Source organism: Mizuhopecten yessoensis, unplaced genomic scaffold (genome assembly GCF_002113885.1).
Source record: "Mizuhopecten yessoensis strain PY_sf001 unplaced genomic scaffold, ASM211388v2 scaffold1511, whole genome shotgun sequence".
In the NCBI taxonomy this organism is placed as follows: Eukaryota; Metazoa; Mollusca; class Bivalvia; order Pectinida; family Pectinidae; genus Mizuhopecten; species Mizuhopecten yessoensis.
The window spans coordinates 1047374-1072803 of record NW_018404083.1 but is presented as its reverse complement, the minus strand read 5'-3'; the positions used below and the strand labels follow the sequence as shown (position 1 = coordinate 1072803).

Sequence of the window (25430 nt, the reverse complement as noted above, 5' to 3'; positions counted from 1 at the left end):
CCCCCCCCCAGATAGGTCTCTGGATCCGCCACTGCTACGGTCCTTTTATTCTAGTTTCTTTTTCTTGTCGTTATCGTTTCATGTCTTTACTTAGAACCGATTTTTTTTCCGCCTGTGTAGACGACGAAATCATATTAATTATCGTTCAGGTACAACCAACAACTGAGTAGGGTTGACCGTATAATGCCTATACTGCCTCTTGAGAAGACTGAGTGAACTAGAACTGTTAGTTAGGAAGGAGTTTTACGGTTATTTTGCAAAAATGACCTGCATAAAGGACCGTAACTCCCTTTAAAAAAATATGAAATATGAAATTAAATACCGTATACATAATATATTATTATTCAAGTAAAGTTTCAACACAACCCACCTGTTAGTTAAGATGCAGTTTTCAGGACAAGTTACTGCGAACGACAGACAGACATCCAGACAGACTCCCTAGCTACGTTGCGGGGGTATACAACCAAAACACGTGACAATTTCAAGAGAATCAAAGGCGGGGAATCACTGCAAAATTAATGGATTTCTTACGCGTATGCGAGAATAACCTTACGTTTGGATGAATTGTTTGGACAATAATGGTTATCTTTACTGAAGCAATCCTTTAACATTCGTGAGATGATTGGAATCATTGTCTATTCTCTGCCGGAAAGTTCGCATTCGTCTCTAAACTAAGAAACATAGACAGAATATCCGGAAATTGTAAGATTAAAAACGAAACAACAAATTTGTGGAAAATTTGGACGGCAAAATTATCAGCGGATACATAATGTGTAAATTGGCATTTTACATTACTACAGCCTAACAGCTAGTTATCAGTATTATTTATTTATTTGCATTATCTGATAATCACTGCTATCTTTATTGAAAAATATACATAAATAAAAGCAGTTATACATATATTTGGAACTACAAATATTTGTTTTCGATATAATACAAATGCATTGATAATTCAATTAAATAAATAACATTTTGCCTTATTATATAATGTTATTATATGTGTTGACATATTATCTAACTATTTTTATTTTAGGCTTGAGCAAGCTATTGGAATGGCAGTTCCATATTGGGATAGTCGCATTGACTTTTACATGCGTAATCCTGTAGAATCCATATTATGGACAGATGCATTCTTCGGGCCGGGTTATGGTGAAATAAGGTCAGGACCTTTTGCGAATTGGGTAACGCCAACGGGCACCCCTCTTATCCGTAACATAGGAAGCACCGGTTCGTTGATTTCAGAAGCGATGGTCAGAAACGTCTTGTCCCAAGTTGATATAAATGCTGTTACCGAACCCAGTGCAGGGCCCTTCACAATTGAACGTATTCACAATGGGCCTCATGTTTGGGTTGATGGTCAGTTTTCCGCCCCGCTGACAGCCTCTTATGATCCGATTTTTTTTCTTCATCACTCATTCAGCGATTATGTATGGCGTCTATTTCGACGGAGACAGAGGGCAGCGGGAATAAACCCCGCTTTGGCATACCCAAGATCACTAGACCCAAATCAGGCTCCAGGAGCCCGGATGGTTCCATTTAATTACCGTTGTATTGATGGCTACTCAGAATATTTCGAGAGAAGAGTCATCTACGCTCCACCGCCTAGATGTCCTTACTGTGGCACACATGCAGTATGTAGAGGGGGAAGATGCGTATCAAGAAGAGGAGCAAGGCCAAGAATACCAAGGCGACCGGGTTTGTTGGGATCATTGTTCAGTTCCCCAACTTCCCCAACTTCCAACTCAGCTGCTTCTTCTTTTGGCCCGAAATTCCAATCTGATTTCCAGGATCCCAGAAATAACCGTGCAAAAAGGCATGCAATATCAGCTCTCAATGAACAGGTTCTTAATAATGATACAACTCTGATTAATAGACCGTATCAGAATACATTTGAATTAAATGGAGTAAGTAACATTGATCTTTGGGCGTTTGTGCCAGTAAAGATAATCTTCGAGAGACCTCCGCAATTGCATTTCGATTCATATCCTATCAAGAACGGTAGTGTTTCAAGAGCGTATGACATGTTCACACCATCAAAAGTTGAAAATGTAAATGAAAACAACAAGCGTCAGGCAACATATAGGGATTGTCACATTTCCGGTTCCGGTGCTGCAAAGGTTTATGTCCAGACAGACGGTATCGACTATTCTGGAAGGTACAAAGATTACGCTATAGTGGATGAGCGACAGGCGATATCTTCCACCATGACATATATAGGAGTCAAGAGTCCAAAAGATGGAGCTGCTCAGTTTTACATGAGCGCGTATGACACTTGTGGCCGTGTGTGTCGCCCACAGTGCCTAAGTGATAAAGGTTACAAACCATGCTCTGGCGCTTTCAGGGTGACGTCATCATTTCCTAAGATGTATGGCCTGTCTTATGAAGATGCTATCAAAAGAAATTGGAAGAAAGATGGAAGATTAACAACAGAACCAAACAAAGCTGAAATTCCCGTCATATTTCTTTGTGATGTTCAACCAACTTGGCCATGGAGTTAATAACTTTTCAACCAACTTGGCCATGGAGTTAATGACTTTTCAACCAACTTGGCCATGGAGTTAATAACTTGCATTGCTCATATCCAGTGTATGTGGTATTTATTTCAATTACGAATTTTTGATTTTACATTTTTTTGTTAGTCATCTGTTTTAATCTGTTATGAAATATAGCAAATACTGGTGAAATGCATTTTCGTAGTTGTTACTTGTTCTTGAGGAAAAGATGGTGACAGAAAGGATTATTTTGAAAGCCAAAGATTTGTTAGTTTCGTTTTGTTTCGTTTGGAATTATAACCTCATTCATAAAAAGGTAAATGGGAAACTATGAATAAACATAATTTATTTCCTACACAGACATCTATACAAAACGCAATATCTTCCGTTTTAAATAAAAATCATACAAAATTACATAAAACGTTTCATATTATAATAATAATAATAGTATTTATTTCAACTTGATGACGTTTTGAGTCAAAGACTCGTCTTACATAGGGTCAAGCATGATAAAATGTACACTATTTACAACAAAGTTACAACAATTATAAAACAACACAGAATCTGCATAAGAAAAGTATACATGTACAAAACAACACAGTCACAGCTAACCAAGTCCTATCTAGATAATAAATAGCCAATAATATAGCATCATCACATACTTGGTGACTTAAAACTTAGTAATCCTAAAACATAAATTAATAATGGATGCGTGCATGTCACACAAGTGTTACTTAACTCATTCACCCCTGAAGACACATTTGAACTCTTCCAATTCATAGGTTGGAATAGTTTATTATGAAATTTCAGGGGTGAATGAGTTAAGGATACGGTAAACGCACTATTCTAGTCAATAATGCTAATAAAGCAAAAGGGAATGATGTAATGTGCATTAAAGGTGGCAATGAAGTCGATGGACTATAATTTAGGTTATAAAAGAATAGTATCAAAATATTTTTTAAATTAAATAGTCTTAAGCAAAGTGCTCAAAACATTCCAGTGGTTGGGGGTCCCCCTATAGTCTAACCATTATACGCCAAATTAAGCCGAACCTCAAACTAATTGCAAAAGAAACTTTTTATTCACTATCATAATCCATAGTGTGTGGTTAAACAAACATACAAATTCGAAAACACAGAATAAATGGGAAAGGTTATTTTTTTTGGGGTCAAAGGTCACGCTAGGTATTTGGTTATATTCCATACACATTCCATTGACAATATGATGAAACAGATACTATATTGACCCGGTTTTACAATTTATCCAAAGCAATGAATACATTTTCAATACTTTTGAGCGATATACATAAATGAAAGCAAAATAAACAAATAAAACACTTTATCGTGTTTAAAAAAGTAGTATTTGGGACGAATTGACTTATAATTATGACATTAATTAAATCAGATTTATTAGATCAGAGTCCTGAATTAAATGAAAGTTCTATATAGTAATTATGGAACACTCGTAAAAAGTTTTTTAAAACGTGTTAAATGTATCTCGAAGTCGAATAGTATCACTAGTTTTCAGACAATATATCGTCTAACTGGTATGGACGAGATGACTTATGCCGATTCCAAGAGATCAAGGTTTCAGGATGACAGTTTCCAAAATGGATCACCAAACCGCCATTTTATGCATTCATTGTAAATTCAGAGAAAGATATATATGCATGTATGGTTGTAGCTGTTCTTTCCAACTAAATTAACACCCGGGGCTCACGTACGATATTGATAGAACACTCTGAAGTCACCAATTAGCATTTCCGGTTTTTGCAAAAACGAATCTTACACTTGAAATGAACATTTGTGTCACCATTTTAGCACTTTTAATGGGTTTTAAAATTTCAATGAATATAAGTATTTCTATAGGCTTAATTCATTCCTACAGTCCGAAACAGAATGCATAGTCCTCGCACGCGCCATATTTTAACAACATAACCAAAAAATGCAACTTTGAGTCTGAAATACGTTTTCTAATGCTATTTGAACTAGAAAACTAACCATATGTAGACAACAAATGATGTTCTCATGCATGGAAACTAGCGACAGCCAAAGTAACCATCGTGTGTATCTGAACACATGTTTTGTTTGTTAAAACTTCCGATATCTTAGTAGGCCCAGATCTTATTAGCAGTAAATGTTCATCGGCCCATCAACACAGGATAGGTCATCAGGGCCAACAATGGACAAAAACAAATGCAAAATAAAAGCATCAAACAAACTTAAAGGTAAAAAATAAATGTCAATTTGAATATTGAAAGTCGCTATGGTGACTCAAATCTTATTAAAAAGACCAGCAGCTTTCAGATAGCCTAAAATTGAAAAGACAGTTATGTTTTCGAAAAGAGACATGTAATGTTATTATAGAAATGTTTTCGTGTTGACTGAAGGTCGACACAATCTAATAGCAAGTGTTATACTGTAAATGGTTCCTGACACACTATGCATTGAGGCTGGTCTTCACGTTTCAGTAAATAACAATGGGTAATGTATAAATGACCCATCCGGAGACGGGCAATGACAACCTCGTCTCGGCGCCTCTCTCTATAGCTAGGATGCCTTTCACCAATTTCAGGTTTAATAGAATGTAATTTGTTATCAACGCATTGATTCCAATTATTTTGCCTTGTGATCGTACAAATGTTGTTTTAATTAAGTGGTTAAACATCAGTAAAATGAAGTTTAAAATCTTCAGGTGGTAGTGGTAGTGCTGCCTTCGCAACACGATCTGCCTTATCATTACCTGGTATTCCCAAATGTTCGGTAACCCAGCTTAATGTATTATGACACTTTGATTGCAATATTATGTAATAATGTTAAGATTTTTCACCAGACCTTCATGAATCACTCCGCCGTATACAGCAGTAACCAAATGTTCTCCAGACTTAAATACCTGTGCTTTCGTAATTTGCTTGAAAAAGACACGTGATTGTGAATTCAAGAATTCAACATCTCGAAACAACTTTAGCGTTGCAGCTTTACTGATTCCGAACATCCTATAAGTGGTATCACAGCCGCTTATTGCGTGGATAACTGGCAGAACCCCACAAATATCGTGTCCAATAACAGTTTTAGTCTTTCGTACGTCCCACACCTTGATTTTCCCTCTGGAATCATGATCTGATTTGAGTACAACGGCTGAAATTATGTCAAATCTAGATGAAAGAGAAGCAGCACAAGTAGATCGGTGTCTTTTCATAAAAATACGGTTGGCTTTGACAATGTTGAGGATGCGGCAGTACGTGCAATCAGGACATCTGCATCAGACATTGCCTTTTTTGTATCAATTCCACTTTCGGACCTCTATTTACTCAACAGGTTGATAACATTTTCTTTTTTTGTACTGTTTGCAAAGAACATGTCTTTCGTCGTCCTAAACGGGGTGTTTTCGGAAGAATAACGGTCAAATACCACTGTACAATCGGTGTGGGCGTGCTTGATGAAGTCAATGTATCTCCGACAGATCTGCCCAAATGTCGAGCCATTTTTCACTGTATCCGATGAAGAAGCTAGTAAAGATTATTATATCATTTACATCATACATGACGTATTTACGGTGTTAATCATCTAATAAGTTGTGGCTTCGTTTACTTGAGTATTTGTTAAAAACGCCACAATAGTGGTTTTGTTCAGGGAGGGACAATGAACAAAACAAAGAAATAAAGTAAGAAATTACAAGATATAAATAAAATATCAATAAGAGACAAGTTCTCAACGATTAAATTGCATGAAAATATATAATCATCGAAAACCGAAAAAAATGCAATTTGTGAACGCAAATTACAAAGTATGCTCTATTTTGACACGTGCGGGCTTCCATACATTTTTTGCTCAACACAATCTGATACATTATATTCATTAATATTTTTCCCGTTGACGGTATTTAATAGTATAGTTAATTAATTTGCACTAGTAACCATATCTATTCATCCTTATTGGGTTTTTATCCAAGTTATGATGATATTGTCGGTGACAAATAAAGAAATACCACTGATAACGTGATGTCATGTCAACAGAAAAAAAAAATATCGTAAAATCATAAATACATCTATTTATTGCATACTCACTTATGGATTGTACTCTCGAACTAACAGTTCATCGAATACAAGATCTTTTTAACTAATAACTAGATGTATACTAGATGTACGTGTATTTATCAACAATGACAGCGAAGGAAGCATGCGTCGTCTGCAAAATTACCTCCCTCTACAGCATACGGCGGCCCATAGAGGCCATATCAATAGTAGGCAATATTTCACACACAAAAACACGAAAAATAGTCATTTTCCCCTTTTCGATTTCTTTCGAATTTTAACATGTGATATATACCTACACGATCTACTTATTTCAACTGTGTTTGGTTTTTTTGCAATTTGTTTGAGGTATAATGGTAGGATGGTTAGACTTCTACCAACTGGTCAATTTGAGTATCCTGCTCAACATGTAGATATATCTGTAAGGATTAGGAAAATAAGAATCATGTTGAAGATATAATTGTCAGGTTGTACTTGTAAGCACATAAAGAAAAATGTTTGGTACCTTTCTTAAAAGATTAAGAGACTTTTGCAATTTTGCACATGTGGAAGTAAAATATATATTATGAAAAAATATGCATAACTTTGTTGTCCCCCGGAAGTTTATGTTTTCACCATTTTCATTAATATTCTGAAAATAAACAAGTGACATCTGGTGCGTTGCGTTATAATATACTGGCATACATTCCAATACATTTCTAAGGGGTTAGAATAGGCTCGCTGTGTCTCAAAACATACCGTAAATTGTTGCAAAAGACTTCTTGTATGAGCCCCTTTTAAGTCAGGGACTTTCTTCGTTGGCTCCTGCTAAGGGGATATTGAAGAAACCACAATTGATCTGCTGCCCCCATAGCATATTTGGGATCTTTATAATTTATCTCTTCCTCTTGAAAAACTAATTGTTTCCTAATGTCTTGCTTGGCAATTCCTCACTTTTGGTCAGTGTTGAGCGTTCGCCCAATTTGGGTAGGCAATTGGTTCTGTCCACATGCCAGGCCATACCAAGGCATTTAAAAGTGGTAGTTGTTATTCCCTGCTTAACGTTCAGTATTAAGGGTAATCATACAACAGGTTAATCGTTGTCAGTATAATGTGACCGGGTGGAATGCAGTCCTGGGTGCCTTCGGCATGTTATTGCAGTGAGGTAGCACTTTAAAGTCGGCACCAGATCCGCGCTATCGCAAGGAGCTTATCAACTTACCATGCTTCCAGCATACATACACAGTAACACATTATACACATGGGAGCACTTCCTTCAATGACCTGAGCTGTTAGATAGGACGTTAAACAAAACAATGCAAAACCCTTCGAAATTTTCTTCCACCATTTTATGTTACATATAAAATCATATATTTTGTGGAAATGAAATCATTTATAATTAAACATAAATTAATCATAAGATACTATTTGAAATCAATAATATGATCAGTATGTATTTGAAGACATATTTCATTTTTACGGACTTATATTGGCTTGTTGATGTGACAAATCAGTTGGTGGAAAACAGGTACAAAATAGTAGTTATCCGATCAGCCGACCGAAGCTAAAGATTCTTGTTTTGGTGAGCTCAAATTTAAGCGCATTTTCGAATGTGAATAGAATAGTGCGTTGATAAATTGGCGCACCCATGGTAAAAGTTATAGGAAATACTACATACCGAAACTGAAATAAACACAATCATAATTTTACGCAATAGTTCAACCAGGCAAAGCGCTCAAATAAGATTACCGCTAAAATGTGTATGTTTACGGTAATTGAATAAGAAATCAATTGTTGTTGACCGTTTTTTGAAAATACAGTATTGCATATTTACAGTAAATACCTGGGTAATTAAAGTCTATAGAATTATAGCATATATTATCTGTAACTGAGGAGGATCAGGTTCTGTAACATGATCCCAACTAAGGCGTACGCAGATGTTGGTTGTTACAGAATCTTGGACGGAGACTGAAATTATTCGCTCTCGCTGAATGAATATAAATTATACAGACAGAAACATGCGCCCGAATAAAGAGGCGTCACTCATACAGAGTAAGCTCTACGACCAGGATGAATTGTGTGTGTACATCAAAATCAAAATATATACATTGAGTATAAGACATTGCATTTTAAACATGTTTGATACGATAGCGATCTTTACAAACATATAAAACCTTCATTGCAGTGTAATTTGCGCCTTTTTCATCCTCTGGAATGAATAAATAAATATTTACACAGCAAAAATGTTGATTAAATTAGAATGTAATGTCATTATGAAATATTTCAGTTATTTGGTTTTTATAATTTCAAGATTTAAATTGATGGAGATGACTTCTCATAAAAAAATGAATAAAAAATAAAATACATCCTCACTCACAATTTAAAACAACAACAAGAGAAAACAGATGAACCGGAGGCTGGCTTACCTTGAAAAAAAATAGTTAGCTATTTTGTATCCATTTTTTCCCATATGGTCAGACTATAATTTAAAGGAAGATCAATCTTATACGGAATTCAAAAGTTGCATTATAACTTTGGACAGTTACTGATATATCTTATCAGATACAGTTACCAAAGTCTAAAAACAAAATCATTTTTCTCCAACAATGTCCACTTCTCAAATCCGAGAAAAGCAATACAGGAAACCATACTAATGAATCAACGTGCACCTAGCCCATCACAAAGAAAATGCTCTGAGCTGCAAGCTGTTGAGCATATTTATTTAATGTAAGAACACGGAAGCTCGAAACAATTGTGACACTTCATTAGTGTTGATGGTAGCAATTCTATATGCGACTGTTCAAAAGTAGTTTTTGCAACTGCTAAATTGTATGAAACAGAATTAGACATTTAAAAGAACACTCTTCTAAACAACAATGAACAACATCTAATGTAATTTGGTTTTGGCAAAGAATAATCTATTTTTTGATCCAATGAATAAAATCATGATATTGACGTGTTTAATTTTTTAAGAAATACGTCCATCGTTATTTTCTTAGTCATCTATAGCGTGTCCAAAGTAAATTATTGTGTATTTAAAGTGAATTTAAAAAACAAATCTCAATTTGTAATCCGGTTTTGTCGTTTTGTCGTTCGACAAAACCTTTCTGCAAAAACTTATAACATTTCAATTTCATTCATGACAAATCCCTAAAAATAAAAATAAAAGTTATGAATATTTGTTTACAAAACACATTAATCAAAACAAGGAAACTTGCGAGACCTTTGACCACAACATGACCACACTAGGTATACTGTCATGTTTTCTGGCCTCACAAAAGCAATCCCCAGTATATGGATTCGATTACATAATACAATTTCTCAGTCTTTAGCAGTCCACTTAGATACACAGACTTCGGCGAGACCACGGTAAATATGGCAAATTCTCTCAATCTGAAACTAATTTCGATAATGACTACCCAAAAAAGAAATGTTGATAGGTTTATCAATATGATAATCCAGTCATGCTTTGAAAATTTTGAAACGTAAAATGTTAATTTTAGAATAGTGAAACAGTAAATTCGATATTCAAATTATTAAATATTTTCTGAAAGGCATTTTTCATAACATATAAACTCTAAATTATCTCGATTGATAAAATATTCACGCTTATTTTACTTTTAAACTGTTGCATGTAATACATGTACATTTAGATAAGTTCTTCGTGACTTTTCCATAATTATGTCATATTAATCATATCACAATTGAATAAGTATCGCTATTTATGTTATCTTGTGACTATATTACGTATACAGAGATATTTATCCTAATGTTATTTTGTTCTTCGTGGTGTTTTCTTTAATTAAGTAATTAGTAAATTAAGTGTTTGTTATATATCGTTTAATAAAATGTCGCTACTTATCATGATTCATTTCGAAATACAAATTACAATTCTATAATTGCATTACCTTCACATAACTTCACATAACACATGGATTTATTTTGTAGATGTCACCGACTGTGATCCTCGTCGAGGCTCTACTGATGGGATGTTTAGTCATTAATATCCCAGTGCGTGTCAGTGGTCTAGTGGAGCCTCTTCCTATGCCAGATATTCTAGAAAACTGCTACAAATATCGAACCCAAATCCTTAACGTCACCGACATGCCAGCCAATGAGATTAGTTCGTTTTGTATCACAAACTTTCTCTATAAGACATACCATCTACGTCCTCAAAGACCTATCGCTAATGAGACCATTCAGTATGCGCAAGAACTGTTTCGGCAAGTATTTGGAGATGCTCAAAAACGTCGCAGGAGTAAAAGACAGTTAACCCAAAGTGTTCGACGGGAAGTTCGGATGATGCCCCGTCAGATGTGGAATACGTTTGTTGCACGGATAAACATTCTAAAGAATCAATTTGTAAGTAAGGTCTGAGGTACAATCTAACTCTATTATTGCAACCTTTATAATCAAGATAGAGAGTCCCGCGTCCTAGATACAATCCAACCTCATTATTACAAGCTTTATAATTAAGATAGATATTCCTAGGTTTGAGTTACAATCCAACTCCATTTTAACAAGCTTTATGATTAAGATATAGAGTCCCATGTTTGAGGTACAATCCAAAACCAATTATTACAAGCTTTATGATTAAGATGGATGTTCCCAGGTTTTAGTTACAATCCAAATCCATTATTTCAATCTTTATCATTAAGATGTAGAGTCCCCCGATGTTCTGTGATTTTTCCCAATGTAGAGAAATTTAAATACGTTTTGCATTTTTTCTGAGATGGATTTAATTTCCAATTTCTCAAATAAGAGAGAGATATAGACGAAAGAAAAATGAATTTGGTTTGAACAAAATATGTCTTTACTCGAATGACGAATCAATACTTTTCCTACCATTGATTGGCAAATAACGAAGTAGCAACCATAACATCGCTCGTTTTAAAACCTACATATGTTAAAAAGAGGAATTGTCTTTTTATAATCTTTGTCTTTAAATTTAAGAGTTATCTATTGTGTTAAAACTATTGTAAATAATATGTCATGATGGAATAAACGTGATAATAAAATTCGCAACCATATCTTTTTTTTTCTTAGAATTTACTTATTGACATTTACAAGTATTCATAAAATAATGATATGAATGTATAGGTGAAAATCAATAATAGGGACGTCATTCCACCTTGAATGGCATCAGATACTTAATGAAGTACAGTTTTGACAGAAGTTTTTTTTCTAAAAATCCATTTTATTCAGACATTCATACCAATTGTGATGTGTAAAAGGTCACCGTACTTCAGCTTATGGTTACATGTATTATTTTGTACTACTCTCTCAAGGTTGGTCCCAACATAAGTCGATACGATGCGTTTGCTGATATCCATCGACTGGTTATAGATTCTGCGCATGGTGGCCCAAACTTTTTTGGATGGCATGCTGTGTATTTGATATTGTAAGTAAAATATGTTAATCACATTTTCATAAACTCAATAATCTACAGAACAGAACCAACACAACATACTCAGACTGATACACAATGAAATATCATCAGCGTATAATAAGGATAACATTCAATTTTATAAAACCGTAATAAAAATGATGAACTCGGGCTGTTCAAGAGAATAATAACATTATCATATACTCAGAATCACTACTCAGACTGCTTTCTGCTTGTGAACCCTCTGCAGAGTTTGGGGATGGGTTATTTTTCATGCCAGCTATTGGAGGGACGTTGGACAAACCAAGCTAAGACCGCTGTATCCCACTGCATATAGGTATCGTATCGAAAAACGCGACTAATGTGAAGACCCTTGCATAATCGGGGGTTTTCTTCCATGTTTCTACGACGGGGACACGGAAAAAGACCAAAATTGATCTGTTTCTCCAATTGCAGCACTTTTTTGTTTCATTTCTGTCCTGTTTTCTTTCTTATCTTTCTACTTTCACTTTCACTTTCCTGCCGGGTTTCCCTTGGCGCCTGCCTGATATAACGCGCTGTTGCGAGGAAGTTTAACCCGAAACAAACAAATATACAAGGACAAAGCAGGTTCTGACTGTTGTTCACGCATTTGCACAGTTGTAATTTACCATCCTTTCATTCATGTTTTGATATGTTGTCCCTATGTTGTTTTGAATAACCCATTTCTCAGTATGAAGACGTGATATTAATTGAATTTGACCTAGATTTATACGGCGGGTGTCGTCGATGGAGCAGAAGATGTTTACGCTTCCAGAACATCTGTTTTAAATGTCCGTGTACTCTTTCAAGTTTTGCCGTGTACATTGTTTCTTTGTTCATAGATTACCAAAGTGATCGATTTTGAGTTCAAATTATGTTTTTTTGGCACTTTGGTCATTAGTTGTGTCTGTTTGGTTAAATTTGCGATAAGGATGTCTGATTTATGAATGAGAATGGAGAAAAAAACCGTATACCTTTTTGTTGTAGATTTGAGCGAGCCGTTGGAGTTCCGGTGCCATACTGGGATACCCGACTTGATTTCTATATGGAGCAACCTACTGATTCTGTTTTGTGGACACCGGAATTTTTCGGAGAAGGATTTGGTGCCGTTACAAATGGTCCTTTCGCCAACTGGTATACACCAGATAATATTCCACTTACTCGAAACATCGGTAATGCTGGAACCCTTATCAGCGATGAAAATGTACAGGCTGTTTTAACACGAACACGTCACAGCGAGATTGTTGAACCTAATCCAAATCCTCAGTATAGTCTGGAAATCCACCACAATGGGCCTCATGTCTGGGTTGATGGTCAGTTATCGGCAGGGGTAACAGCGGCCCAGGACCCTGTCTTCTTCATGCTTCATTCGTTTGTAAATTATTTCTGGGTATTATTCCGGAACAGACAAAGGGGACTTGGAATCGACCCTGCTACTGATTACCCTCCTACCAATAATCCAAGTCAACAGCCTTTCGGTCGAATGATTCCCTTTCCCTTCCAGCTCAGAAACGTTGACGGGTACAGTAACCAGATCGAGGCTCTGTCGACATACCAGCCTCCACCAACGTGTCCTACATGTGGCGGAAGTTCCTATTTGGAATGCGTCAATGGTAGATGTCGCTCTCGCGTTGGTCTTGTTGCAAGTGGTGCCCCGATGGCTAGAATGGCTGGAATGGATGCAATGGGAGGAGGAGCTGCAGCATTTAGCTCGCCCACAGCTGGCGGACAGGCAAGAGCCCAGCAAACAGTAGCACAGACTGGGCCTCTACCGATAGGAAATCGTTTCAGCACTCCTTTCCGCGACCCCAGAACAAGAGGCGATACAATTCCTAATGCCCCTGCAAGAAGAGGGAGACGAAGTACTTCGCAAAATACTACCTCAACAAAAACATCAAATTTAAATTTCGACAATTCTCAAATAAACAAGCCTTACCAAAATACGTTTCTCCTGAATGGTGTAAGCGATGTCAAACGTTGGTCTTTTATACCCGTAAGAATAATATTTGAAAGAACCCCAAAGTCAAAATTTCGATCATTTATAATAAAAGATGGCAACTTGATAGAGACAAATGACATGTTCGAAACTCAAGAATATAAAGGCCTCAAAGTTGAAATAAAGAAGAGGATGCCAGCGACCTACAAGAAATGTCATGTATCCGGTTCCGGTGCGTCCAAAGTTTACGTCCAAACCGACGGTATTGACTATTCAGGCAGGTACAAGGACTATGCTGTAGTGGACGAGAGATTGCCTATCTCCTCCTCTATGACGTATATTGGAGTCAAAAATCCAACTGAAGGGGCTGCTCAGTTCCACATGACCGCGTACGACTCGTGTGGACGTGTTTGTAGACCCCAGTGTCTCACTAACGGAATCTACCGACCATGTTCGGGAACATTCCGTGTAACCTCAACGTATCCGAAAATGTATGGACTTTCGTATGAGGATGCTGTGAAGGGAATTTGGAAAAAGGGCAGCAATCTCCTTCCCGAAAGCCACTCCGGTGAAGTTCCTGTCACTTTCTTTTGTGACGCATACCAGTCATGGCCATGGGTTTACGAATAAGACCATGGGTTTACGAGTAAGACCACGGGTTTACGAGTAAGACCATTGGTCTACGAGTAAGACCATGGGTTTACGCGTAAGACCATTGGTCTACGAGTAAGACCATGGGTCTACGAGTAAGACCATGGTTCTACGAGTAAGACCACTGGTTTACAAGTAGGACCACGGGCTTACGAGTAGGAACATGGGTTTACGAATAAGACCATGGGTCTACGAGTAAGACCATGGGTCTACGAGTAGGAACATGGGTTTACGAATAAGACCACGGGTTTACGATTAGTAACATGGGCTTACGATTAAGACCATGGGTTTACAATAACATCACGAGTCTACGAGTAAGACCATGGGTTTACGAGTAAGACCATGGATTTACGAAAAAAAACATGGTTTTACGAATAAGACCAATGTCGCCTTGCATTGATTGATACTTTAAATACACCATCGCTAAATAGAAAATTAAATGAAAAACTTCAGATTTGTTAAATTTTATTAATATGCCAAAATTATAAGTTACAATTATCAGTTCCTTTTTTTAGAAATAAATGCTTGTTTAGTATTCAGTGTATGTTAAAAAGTGTATTACCTCAATCTTCGAGATTCATTATTTTTGTTTTAGAACAAAAGGGCACAGATGATGTAAACAAAGTCAGATAAAAAAAATTGTCCTCTGATATTCAAAACTGAAATATCTACCAGGCAATGTTTTCTTTAATCTATGTTTATATCATGTAATAATTAGATAGTGTCATTATCCGAGCAAAGCAGATACAGATGTTGAAAAAATATCGTTAACATTTTTCTCCGAGATCCGACACAAAAACATCTACCTTTTTTTCGAAAAAAAAGAATGTTTATGCATTACAAATTTCAACTTATCAAGTTTGGATATCTTTTCTTCAAATAAAATTATGTTTTTTTATTCTGCCTGTTTTATTATTAATGGTAAAAAGCGGTTCCTGACTGACTTCCGTCTTCGATACTAACATGAAATTTACATCAAAGGCGTTGCTTAATATATTCAATATAAGAATAAAACATGCAGGTTCTTATGTTGAAAAATGTATTCAGATTTTATTTTTAATAAGCCAAAATATTTCGATTGATATGTTCAAGAGAATAACTTTATTTGTCACATGCAATAGAATTCGATAATTTGTTAAATTATGTTAAATTAATTTTGTATTTGCACATACATTTCATCATGTTCAACAAATACTGAAAATTATTCAATATAGTTTCCAAATATTTTTGAATTATATTTCTTTTAAAAGAATTCTACGAATTAAGATATAAGTTTAGCAATTGTCCAAAAATGCAATTAAAAAGCTGTTTATTGATAATAAAGTAAAGAAAGGAATTCTAATTATTAACTGTTGTTGTGTTATTGCATTTATTCTTATATGAAATGAGTTATCTTTGCATGTATCAATTTTCAGACATATGCTATTAATATAAAGGGTTAAGTTTTCCTTTTCGGATTAAGGTTCATCAGTTTGGTAGCAATAATATATGCTAAGTCTGTTTTGAACACAAACAGGAATAGAAAACTCAATTTGCGAGCTTTCGAAAACTTTCTTTTGTCAAGCAATGAGTGTAAATGATCGGTGTCTCGACTCAAAACCGCAGACAACAATTCACTAAGTCACAGTGTGCCGAATCGGTAACGTCAGCTGGTATGGTATTGCTAGCATATACATCGATGTGACGGGTCTTGAAACGTTGCGACAAGTTTGATAAGTACATTGTTTGCTTATAACGTAAAAATTTGATATAACATATTTCCATACTGATTAATCTTATGAAAGATTTTAGGGATAAGAACATCATTCCGCATTAAGCAAAAGATAAGTGTTCTTTTTGTGGCATTCTGATTAAAGAATTCAACCAATACGAACACTGAAGGGTCAAGAAGGGAAACCATTTTGATTGACAGTATATCCTTCCTCAATTTTTGGAAACTGTGACCCTGACCCTTGAACTTAGCACTATGAAAAATCCCTATAGTGATAATCTCAGACAAACGAATGAAAGAACAATGTGAAGACTATAGTGCACTCATATTTGCTTTATCCGACATTATTTTTTTTGCTTGTGGTAAAATGTTTAATGATTTTTGTTTACAACATTCATTAAATAAAGACAAAACTACCACACTACCAAACTTTATGATAAACATGACTTCTTTTCGACAAAGCTTATTTTTCTTTATTCTTCTATTGACGCGGTTGCCATATTCCACAGTTGGTTCCCTATTCTAGACCCTTGTTATTGTCATATTTTATACTTGTTATGATTACACTTGATAAACTACACAGTCGGGATCTACCTTCTTACTAACAGGTTTCATCGAATGTTGAATAACTTTAGGTGGTCATTATCATGACTTCTTTTCCCTGGAAGGGATTTTTGTAATTGAAGACATAACTTGGTTTGTCTGAGATGTTTATCGGCCTGCATAATTGCTTTTGCATTTAAATAGATACATTATGATCGGTGCAACATGTACCTCTGGAGCAATGAATGCTTAACCGTCTGGAGAACATAGTTTCGATTGCCTCTCTTTGTTTTGTTTCTAGCCATCTTTATAATGATAATACTTTAATAATTTGAGGTTTCTATATACCGCCTTATCACATCCTAGATCCTCTTAAAGCAGTTCACAAATACTTATCCGAAGTTATTGGGCCTTTGCAACCAGCCAATATCTTTCTCAACTCCAAGTGAAGCACACAGGCGGTGCTGCCATTTAGGTGCTCACAGCCAGCATTCACTAGCACTGCCCAGTCACGTACTCATTTACAGTTGAGTAGACTGGTACAAGCGGAGTAACGCATCTTGTTAAAAAATACAACACAGTGACATATCGGGATTCGAACCCGCGACCGTTCGGTCACGTGCCCGGTGTTCTACCACTAAACTACCGTGCCTCTTTTCGTATATTTTGTTGTCTCTTCATTTCCTATTTTTGTTTCATCCACATTTCAGATTTTGTTTTTCGAACAGAATCCTGACGTTGTGGTATGTGTTGTATAATTTGTTACGCGCAGAGCCCCAAGAAATGATGATAGTCGATAACAGCCGGACATTTTCAATTGGTTAATAATCTCTGTACCACAGCAAAAAACTGTAACTACATTTATGTATTAGAAGGTTCTATGGTAAATCGTTTCTGAAAAGAAAACCATACCTTGCAGAACTCTAATAAAAAAACTGTAAATGAAAAAGAAATTACTAAATGAAATAACTAAAGAATCTACGAAAGTGTTCTGGGTGTTAAATACAATGTAAAAGGATTCGAACCCTGGACCTCCGATCAATTTATTCTCTTCATAACGTAATTAACTATGTGATCATCGATAGCACAATGGTACAGTTGCGCTTACGTTCTTACATAACGAAATTAATGTTTCGGGGTTGGGGTGGGATCGCTCTATGTATTACAACAACTACAGTAGAATTATCAAGTGTTTTGCCTCAGTAGGACAGGAACCTGTAATGTTAAACGTGAATTATGGTACATGGTTACTTGTTAATCTTTTGATCAGTTTCTTAATAACCTGGTCCACTTTTATAACTTTTATATTGAAAAATGTATCAGGTACATTTTTTGCGCACATTTGATCCCTTTTTGCGAGCTGGAAGTTTTATCTATTTGGTGTATTAAAAATCCCACCAACGATAAAAAGTATATTACGCAATTATACAATGGTTAACTTTGTAATATGAAAGTAAACCAAAATGTCCAGTCACTTTTACGTTAACGAAGTACCACTAGTAGTAGTTTTCAATGTGCGATGAAATATTCTATTGCTAATTCTCAATATCCAATTTTTAATAACATTATTGAACACTAGCGGAAATCCTTGCAAGGTTAGTTATTCGTAGATCATTTTTTTTTCCGGTTTAAATCGTATCACGTTTTTTCGTCAGTTAAATACATGAATAACTAAAATAAAAGTATCACACCTTTTTTTATAATATACGATATCACTTTCTCACGAAGAAAATGATACACGAAAAATGTCATATATACAGTAATATATAAACCTGAAATGTCATTTACAATCAGATATATATATGTCATATTCACAGCTGAAGTATAACGTTTGCCGACGTTCTTAATGGTACTTTGATATCTTCCAGCCAGTAATCATGCTTGGGAAACTGTTTCATAATTATTTCACAATATAATATAATGAATATTTTTGTCTTTGTTTTCAGTAACATATTTTGTCACGCAGAAGAAAGGAAATAATATTTAACACCACAATACAGAAGTTCATTCATTTCATTTTAATATTATAAACAATACTCACAACAGTTAACACTATTCACACACAAGCCCATCCATATTTTAGCAGTCAACATGTTTGTAGATAATCTCGTGAAATGTATTCCAATTCACTTCTGGTGTCCACATATACAATATGGTCGGAGATGGCTTGTACTAGTCAAATATGATAGCCCAGCATCATTAAAACATAAAAAATATACATACAATTAATTATATATCACTGTTCACTTCGGTATCGTGTGCTGTTTTTTGTATTGGCCCCATTGACGGTTATCATTCATTCATTTTTCTTGTGGGATCCTATGTTTTATTTGATAATCATTTATGCCTGCGTGTTTGCTTCCATTCTTTTGGGGATTTAAATCTTTTGTAGACATATGTGTAGGATCGCCCCTAGTTCTTATATCCGTTAGTATCGATTTAAATTTTGGACCGACATTGGCGGGACCAAATCTATGCTTTATTTGATAATCGTTTATGCCTGCGTGTTTGTTTCCATTCTTTTGGGGATTTAATGTTTTTGTAGACATTTTTGTAACGTCGCCTCTAGTTCTTATATCCGTTAGTATCGACTTAAACTTTGGACCAACATTAGCAGGACCAAATCTACGGATATAGTTACCAACACGTCCAATACCTCTGTGAATTATCATCGGATAAAAACCCCTCTTCAATCTCCGACGAAGAGGGGCTGTTGGCAGGGGGTCACCTCTTGTTCGTGGATCCGTAAATGGTGACGTAAAACGCCTACCAATTGGGAGTGGTCCAAAAGCTTGTATGGCCGCCCGTGCACGCTGTGGACCAGTTAGTCTATTGCTCCTGACAGGTCTAGGCTCCCTCACCCGATTGAAGAAGTCATAAATTGCACCCCAATCCAGAACATTTTGGGTATTGCGCTTCACTCTGTGGTGATGAGTTTTAACGCGATAGTTCGCCCCAAAATGTTTTTCATTTTTCCCTGAACCAGCATCTAATGCTTGAAGACTTTCCATTTTATAAACCGGTTGTGGTAAATTATCTGTTGACTTGCATTTGTCTCCAACACATAACTTTTTAAAATTACGGCCACATGTTTTACACAAAAACGAATGATCGTATCTATCCTTGTGATTATATAACACACTTGTCTCAAATACGTCAAGAATGAGATTATTTAGGCTCTGGTAATCATTCCTGGGATCAATGCCATTCAGTTGCAACTTCTCCCAGAACATGTCCCAAACGTAGTCGATAAACGCATCGATCATGATGAAGACCGGATCAAGTGGATCACTAGACAAAGGGTTGGACCATCCTTTCACCCACAGTTTAGTACCAGTGCCGAGAAACTCTAAACTGTTCAGCGGGTATCTATTAGGTTCTAAAATATCATGATGGCTTCCTAGAGACATTATCTGGTCGAAATGGTCTTGGCTTAATAGCCACCCGATGTTTCCAATATCACGAGTCAACGGGGGACCATCCCTCGATACCCAGTTTGCAAATGGCCCGTTGACAACTTTTCCGAAACCGGAACCGAAGTATTCCTGTGTCCACATATTGCACGTTGTCGGATTAGTCATATTTTGGTCAATTCTGACATCCCAGTATGGAATGGACGTCCCCAGCGCCTCTTCGGCTCTATTTAATGGCAACAAAATATATACAATTAGTGACAATGAGCGAACTTTCCATAAAAGGGTGAATTTTGATCATATATTGATACATTTATTAGAAATATGCTAACAATCGCAGAATTTCAGCCCCCAAAAAATACTTATCTTGTGATATGCGTTTATGAAGAACTAATCTATTGGATTCGATTGTTTCTCACAGTACGGCTAATTGTTATAATGAGCATTGATGACAAAAAACTTATAATCTCATCCAACTAAATTTGGTTCCTCCTATTTTCAGAAACCACACAAACCAAGCTGAAATTAATATTTTTACAAAGCATTATTGTGTCATTTTGAATAACATACGGGAGAAATAATATAAACAGGTTGAACGTTTCTTTCACAATGCCGTTTCTAAAATTGTAGAACGATTTCTTATGATAAAATATGAAACAAAGGTAGTATTACTTACAGTAGGAGAAAAACTCTGTGCTGTATCAGGAAAGACGGGCTGTTAACCGCCAAATTGGTATACATCTCTGATAGTGCATCATAGCGACTGAGGTTTCGGGATATCTGAAGCAAAAACAGACAGGGGGAATATTCTTCCTATCCCTTGACCAAAATGGTTTTATTGGAACAGTAGCCATTCGACGTTTGCATGCATTGCCATAACGTAAGTGTCCTCTCTATGACCAGCGTCGGCTTGGATATTTGTACACTCAATATTTAACACATGATATAGTACTTGGCCATTTTGAGAATACAAATCATACTATTCCGTCTTTGCGTATTGCAGAGTTATCTTCTCTTGGGAACAGGTATTGATTGTTACGTCATTGGTTTGTGCGAGAAAATTACGTCGTTTTTTTCAAAAATTGATGACGTTACTATCACAAACAAGTGACGTAACAATCAATACCTGCTCTCAAGAGAAGATAACTCTGTAATACGCAAAGACGAAATAACTCCTATGATATCAAGCCAACGTGGTATCAATGAGTTTTAGTACTAAAAAAAAAATGCAAGTACAACAAAAATGTTTTTTGAGATATATTGTTTTCTTTACATTGTATGATTACTATCATGTTTATTTCCATTCATTAGTTAAGGTATTGAATACTATTTATATTTCCTTTACTTTATAACTATCCCTAGGTAATGTTAGTCATTCTCCTGTGCATGGTGAGTTCAATTGATTATTTACAATTTCGCGAAAGAAAAAAAAACACGAAAACTATAGATAGAACAATTAACTTAACTAGTTAAAGAGTATTGAAACATAACGCGTATTTAACGCATGTAATTTCAATGATTAATTAATTTACTGGAGACGAATTATAGTTATTCTCCGATAGCTAAAACAAAATAGACAGTTGTTACCTCAAAGTATTAGTTCATGTCATTGCTCTGAAACTACAAAGTACGTGGCAAAAATAATTGTTAACATAAATGTATGAAATTACCAAGCAGTTAAAACCTATATCTGTGCCGCAGTGAGGACATATAAAATATGATGTCTTCACATGTAATGATATAATCCAGAAATTCTGTTTTATACCCCAGTTTTACCGGATAAAGCAAAGAACGGGAGAAATGCGTCGAGTAGTCTATTAAAAATGGCGAGCACCCTTGTTATACAGCGTGACGTCATGAGAATATGGCGCTAAATATTTCGATACTAAATACCGTTCAATACTTTATATATTTTACTAGAATAACAGGATATATCGATATTTTCACTCGTGCTTTGCACTCGTAAAATATCGGTTGCTTCAAAACTCTTGAATGAAATATGGTACTCAACGGAAGACCACAAAATATCCTCAATTCTACCACGTTTGTATGTAACGACACTTTTAATCGTTTGATAACCACAGATTATTGGACGGTAGACCAAGTGCGTGCGTGTATTATTTTCCTTCAGACCAACGCTCTTCCAAACACCTCCCCTGCAAATGTTCGAATGATTTTGCTACCGAACAAATAAAACAAACTTAGTTAACCTCTAGATCTACTTAAAACAAGTCGATTACACCCACGTAGTCAGAATGTTCCTCTGAACGTTTCGCGAAGGGGACTTGAAAATGTGTTTGTTTATCTGCCAGATGCTGCTTTCATGTGTTGTTGAGCGCTGTCAATAGCTTGGTGGATTTGGTTGATTGAAATAAACATCTGGCAAAATGGCGACTAAAAATGAAAAATCCTTCCTAAATATATCTAAGTTTAATTGGCAATTGCTTTGTAAGTCAAAAATGAATGAAACGCGCAACGCGTTGTGACATGAAGACATATAGGCATCATGTGACAAATGTGAGCGCGTACAAAGCCTTATTCAAATACACCTTGCATATCATAGGCGTATTGGCACTAAGGTAGGCACGAAAAGGACTTTCATAACATTTCACGTGGTATAAGGATAAACTATTTTTTAATGTCACTTGATCAGTTGCACTTAATCACCAGGCAGGTCCTGGTTGATTAAGAAAAAAATATTTTATCATCACGCTCTCTGATATCAATCTTATATGAGGTAACGCATATACACTTGAAAGATATATATAGCACATGTTTAGCGATTATGGAAATTCAATTACACAAAAACATGTGATTTATGTTTATGCATATTGGTCTTAGTTCATAGTACATGAATACATGCATAAAGATCTGTTAAATATGCATGTGTTTTTATAAAAGTACGGAGTGATATGATTGAAATTAAACAGTTACATATTATCATAATTAACTATTATATCTATATACTGTAAAAACGTTGTCAAGCACAAAAATACCTTCGACGAGTTTGCCAATATACCTCTCTTTGTGTAATTTCGGGTCAACACAATTCAATGGTTTATACACATAGTCATAGAATCATGGAAATATTTCTTTTGAAAGAGCTAAATCTAAACTTTATAATTTGACGTAAGCTTCAGGATTCATCAAAAGTCATAACATATTGAAAGGTGACCGTAACACATACTCCCATGTGATTGCACAATTTGCAAATTAAATGATACGTAAAGCATGTATTTCATGAACCATACCACTTCTCTAAAGAGATTACTTTGGCCATCATGGTTACAGGAAACATCGGGGACTAAAAGATCCACCAGCAGAGTCGACCACCTTTTATAATGAAAGACGAATGTAACACACATACGGGTGAATACACCTGTCAAATTTGGTAGTAGATACATATGCAAGACCACACACTTGTGCTTTTCTAACGAATCAGAAAGCACTCATTTAGGAGCGCACTCGTGAATATATACGTCCGCGCAATAAATGAGTGCTTTCCGATTCGTTTGAAAAACACAAGTGTGTGGTCTTGCTTTTATCACATACCTTCGGTGTTTGGTAGAGATCGATACAAAGATTTTATAAACTTTGATATTTTTTTGCAAATACCGGGAACTTTTCAGTTCGCCATGACAAGGGGATTCTCATAAAAAAGTAGTTTCGGCTAGTAGATAAATACAACATTCCGTATTGCACATGTGCAATACAGAAATGTTGTGAAAATTGCTTGTATTACTATAACAAGATTCAACAGGTATGTGATAAAGCGAAAGACCATTTAAGTAGTTCAATAGATGTATTGACCATTTTTTTTTTAATAAACTGATCAAAATTTAGCATTTCGTTCCAATTAGGAAATGAATAGAAAAACCATCTGTGGAGGGAAGTCAGTGATATCTTTTAAATTACAATTAAGATGTCAGAATAATGATGACGTCAACAACCGGGGGTTATTGCATTAATAGCTGGTATGAAAGTTATCTGAATGTGGTTATACAGTACTAATGTCTTACGATATTCAAATTTGAAAGGTTAATAAATAACATTTGTGTTATCTCAAATCTCAACCATGACACGTCATAGGCCAAAAAATAACTTCAGAACTATTTCATGCTAGCAAGCTAAGGCAGTTGTTAACAGACGTCACATTTCACTTTTTAATCTCATCTGTCAATTCAGTTAAAATGTGACACTGATAGATTGTCTTAAAACCGAAAGCAATAACCACATGTGAAGACTTCGAATTGATTTAAAAAGACGGAAATACTAATAAATTTGGTAAAACATTATTTTGTTTTTCTGAAATTATTCTTTTGACTACAATTACCATGTCTTAAATGATGCACTTGATAGCTGCTACGGATATGATAAATGAACTGTATAATAACGAAAAATGATCAAACTCTTTTTTTTTCCTTTTTCGACGAGCTCGGATAATTGCACAATTATCTTGACGTCATCTTTTGGTGACATCCGCAAGATGATTTAGATGTTTCTTACATCCTGTTTAGCTATGATATTTAATAAATTGCTGTAATCTCTGCGTGAATTATACATTCTATCAGGGACAGTATATAGAGGGGATTGGCAACTCTGCCCAGGGACAGTATATAGAGGGGATTGGCAACTCTGCCCCAGTCAAGATTCTATAGCACGTCGCTTTTGTGTTTGTTCACCGAACCGCGAAGTCATCGAGAGCCCCCTCTCGATCAGCCCGCGCTTGCGCACTAGCGTTAAAATTAAGCACGCACCTGCTTTCGGTGTCATGTCATAATCTCGCCGAGATCGAAGTGTTTTGATAACGGTTAGCCCTAATTGGGACTGTGTATTAGTAGGTCTTCTTTTTATTCCAGGGACAGGGCTATCGTTGCCCCTATGTCTAGCCTTTCGGCTGTGTTGGTGGCTATTACAACAAATCACATTTCGTAAAGCACGTTCCAGTGAAAATAATGCTAATATTGACACTTTTTGACACAAAAACAGCACAAGTTATTTGTTATTTGTTGCCATAAAAATTAGTACTACATATCAAAAAATTATTCAACTTTCTATCGCTGTAAATTTCAAGAAGAAGTATTTTTTAAATGAGCTGATCCTCGAATGCAGGCGATACTTTTTTGTTGCGTTTAACATTTCCGGTTGTTTACGGTTTTTAACAACACGTGTCCTTCGTTATCAGACGAGTAATTTCATCTGTGACATCGCTATCGTTCCAAATAATGCAAATCAAATCAGGCCTACTTAACATAGAAATTACTC

At 35.7% G+C, this 25430-nt stretch overlaps 3 protein-coding genes across 5 annotated transcripts in view; 2 read left to right on the top strand and 1 right to left on the bottom strand.

Annotated features, from left to right (window-relative positions):
* Nucleotides 1-2688, top strand: part of LOC110463673 — a 5228-nt gene extending 2540 nt beyond the window's left edge. Inside the window, exons 4-5 of one of the 2 annotated variants that reach the window (XM_021518481.1) lie at nt 1034-2478; nt 2511-2688. In XM_021518481.1, the coding sequence (XP_021374156.1) occupies nt 1034-2478; nt 2511-2530 (1465 nt within the window). In that variant the 3' untranslated portion in view covers nt 2531-2688. The other variant, XM_021518473.1, reaches the window with a different exon arrangement.
* A 7102-nt stretch (nt 2689-9790) lies between these two features.
* LOC110463665 (tyrosinase-like protein 1) lies at nt 9791-15396 on the top strand. The gene is made up of 4 exons (XM_021518462.1): nt 9791-9873; nt 10453-10866; nt 11793-11905; nt 12899-15396. Exons 2-4 carry the CDS (start codon nt 10453-10455, stop codon nt 14475-14477), a joined length of 2106 nt encoding a protein of 701 aa, XP_021374137.1. The 5' UTR covers nt 9791-9873; the 3' UTR covers nt 14478-15396.
* Nucleotides 15397-18755: 3359 nt separating this feature from the next.
* LOC110463637 overlaps nt 18756-25430 on the bottom strand; it is a 69527-nt gene continuing 62852 nt past the window's right edge. For both annotated transcript variants that reach the window (XM_021518424.1, XM_021518431.1), the window contains exons 4-5: nt 20842-20945; nt 18756-20391 (exon numbers count right to left, since the gene is read on the bottom strand). In XM_021518424.1, the coding sequence (XP_021374099.1) occupies nt 19053-20391; nt 20842-20945 (1443 nt within the window). In that variant the 3' untranslated portion in view covers nt 18756-19052. The remainder of the gene's footprint in view (nt 20392-20841; nt 20946-25430) is intronic.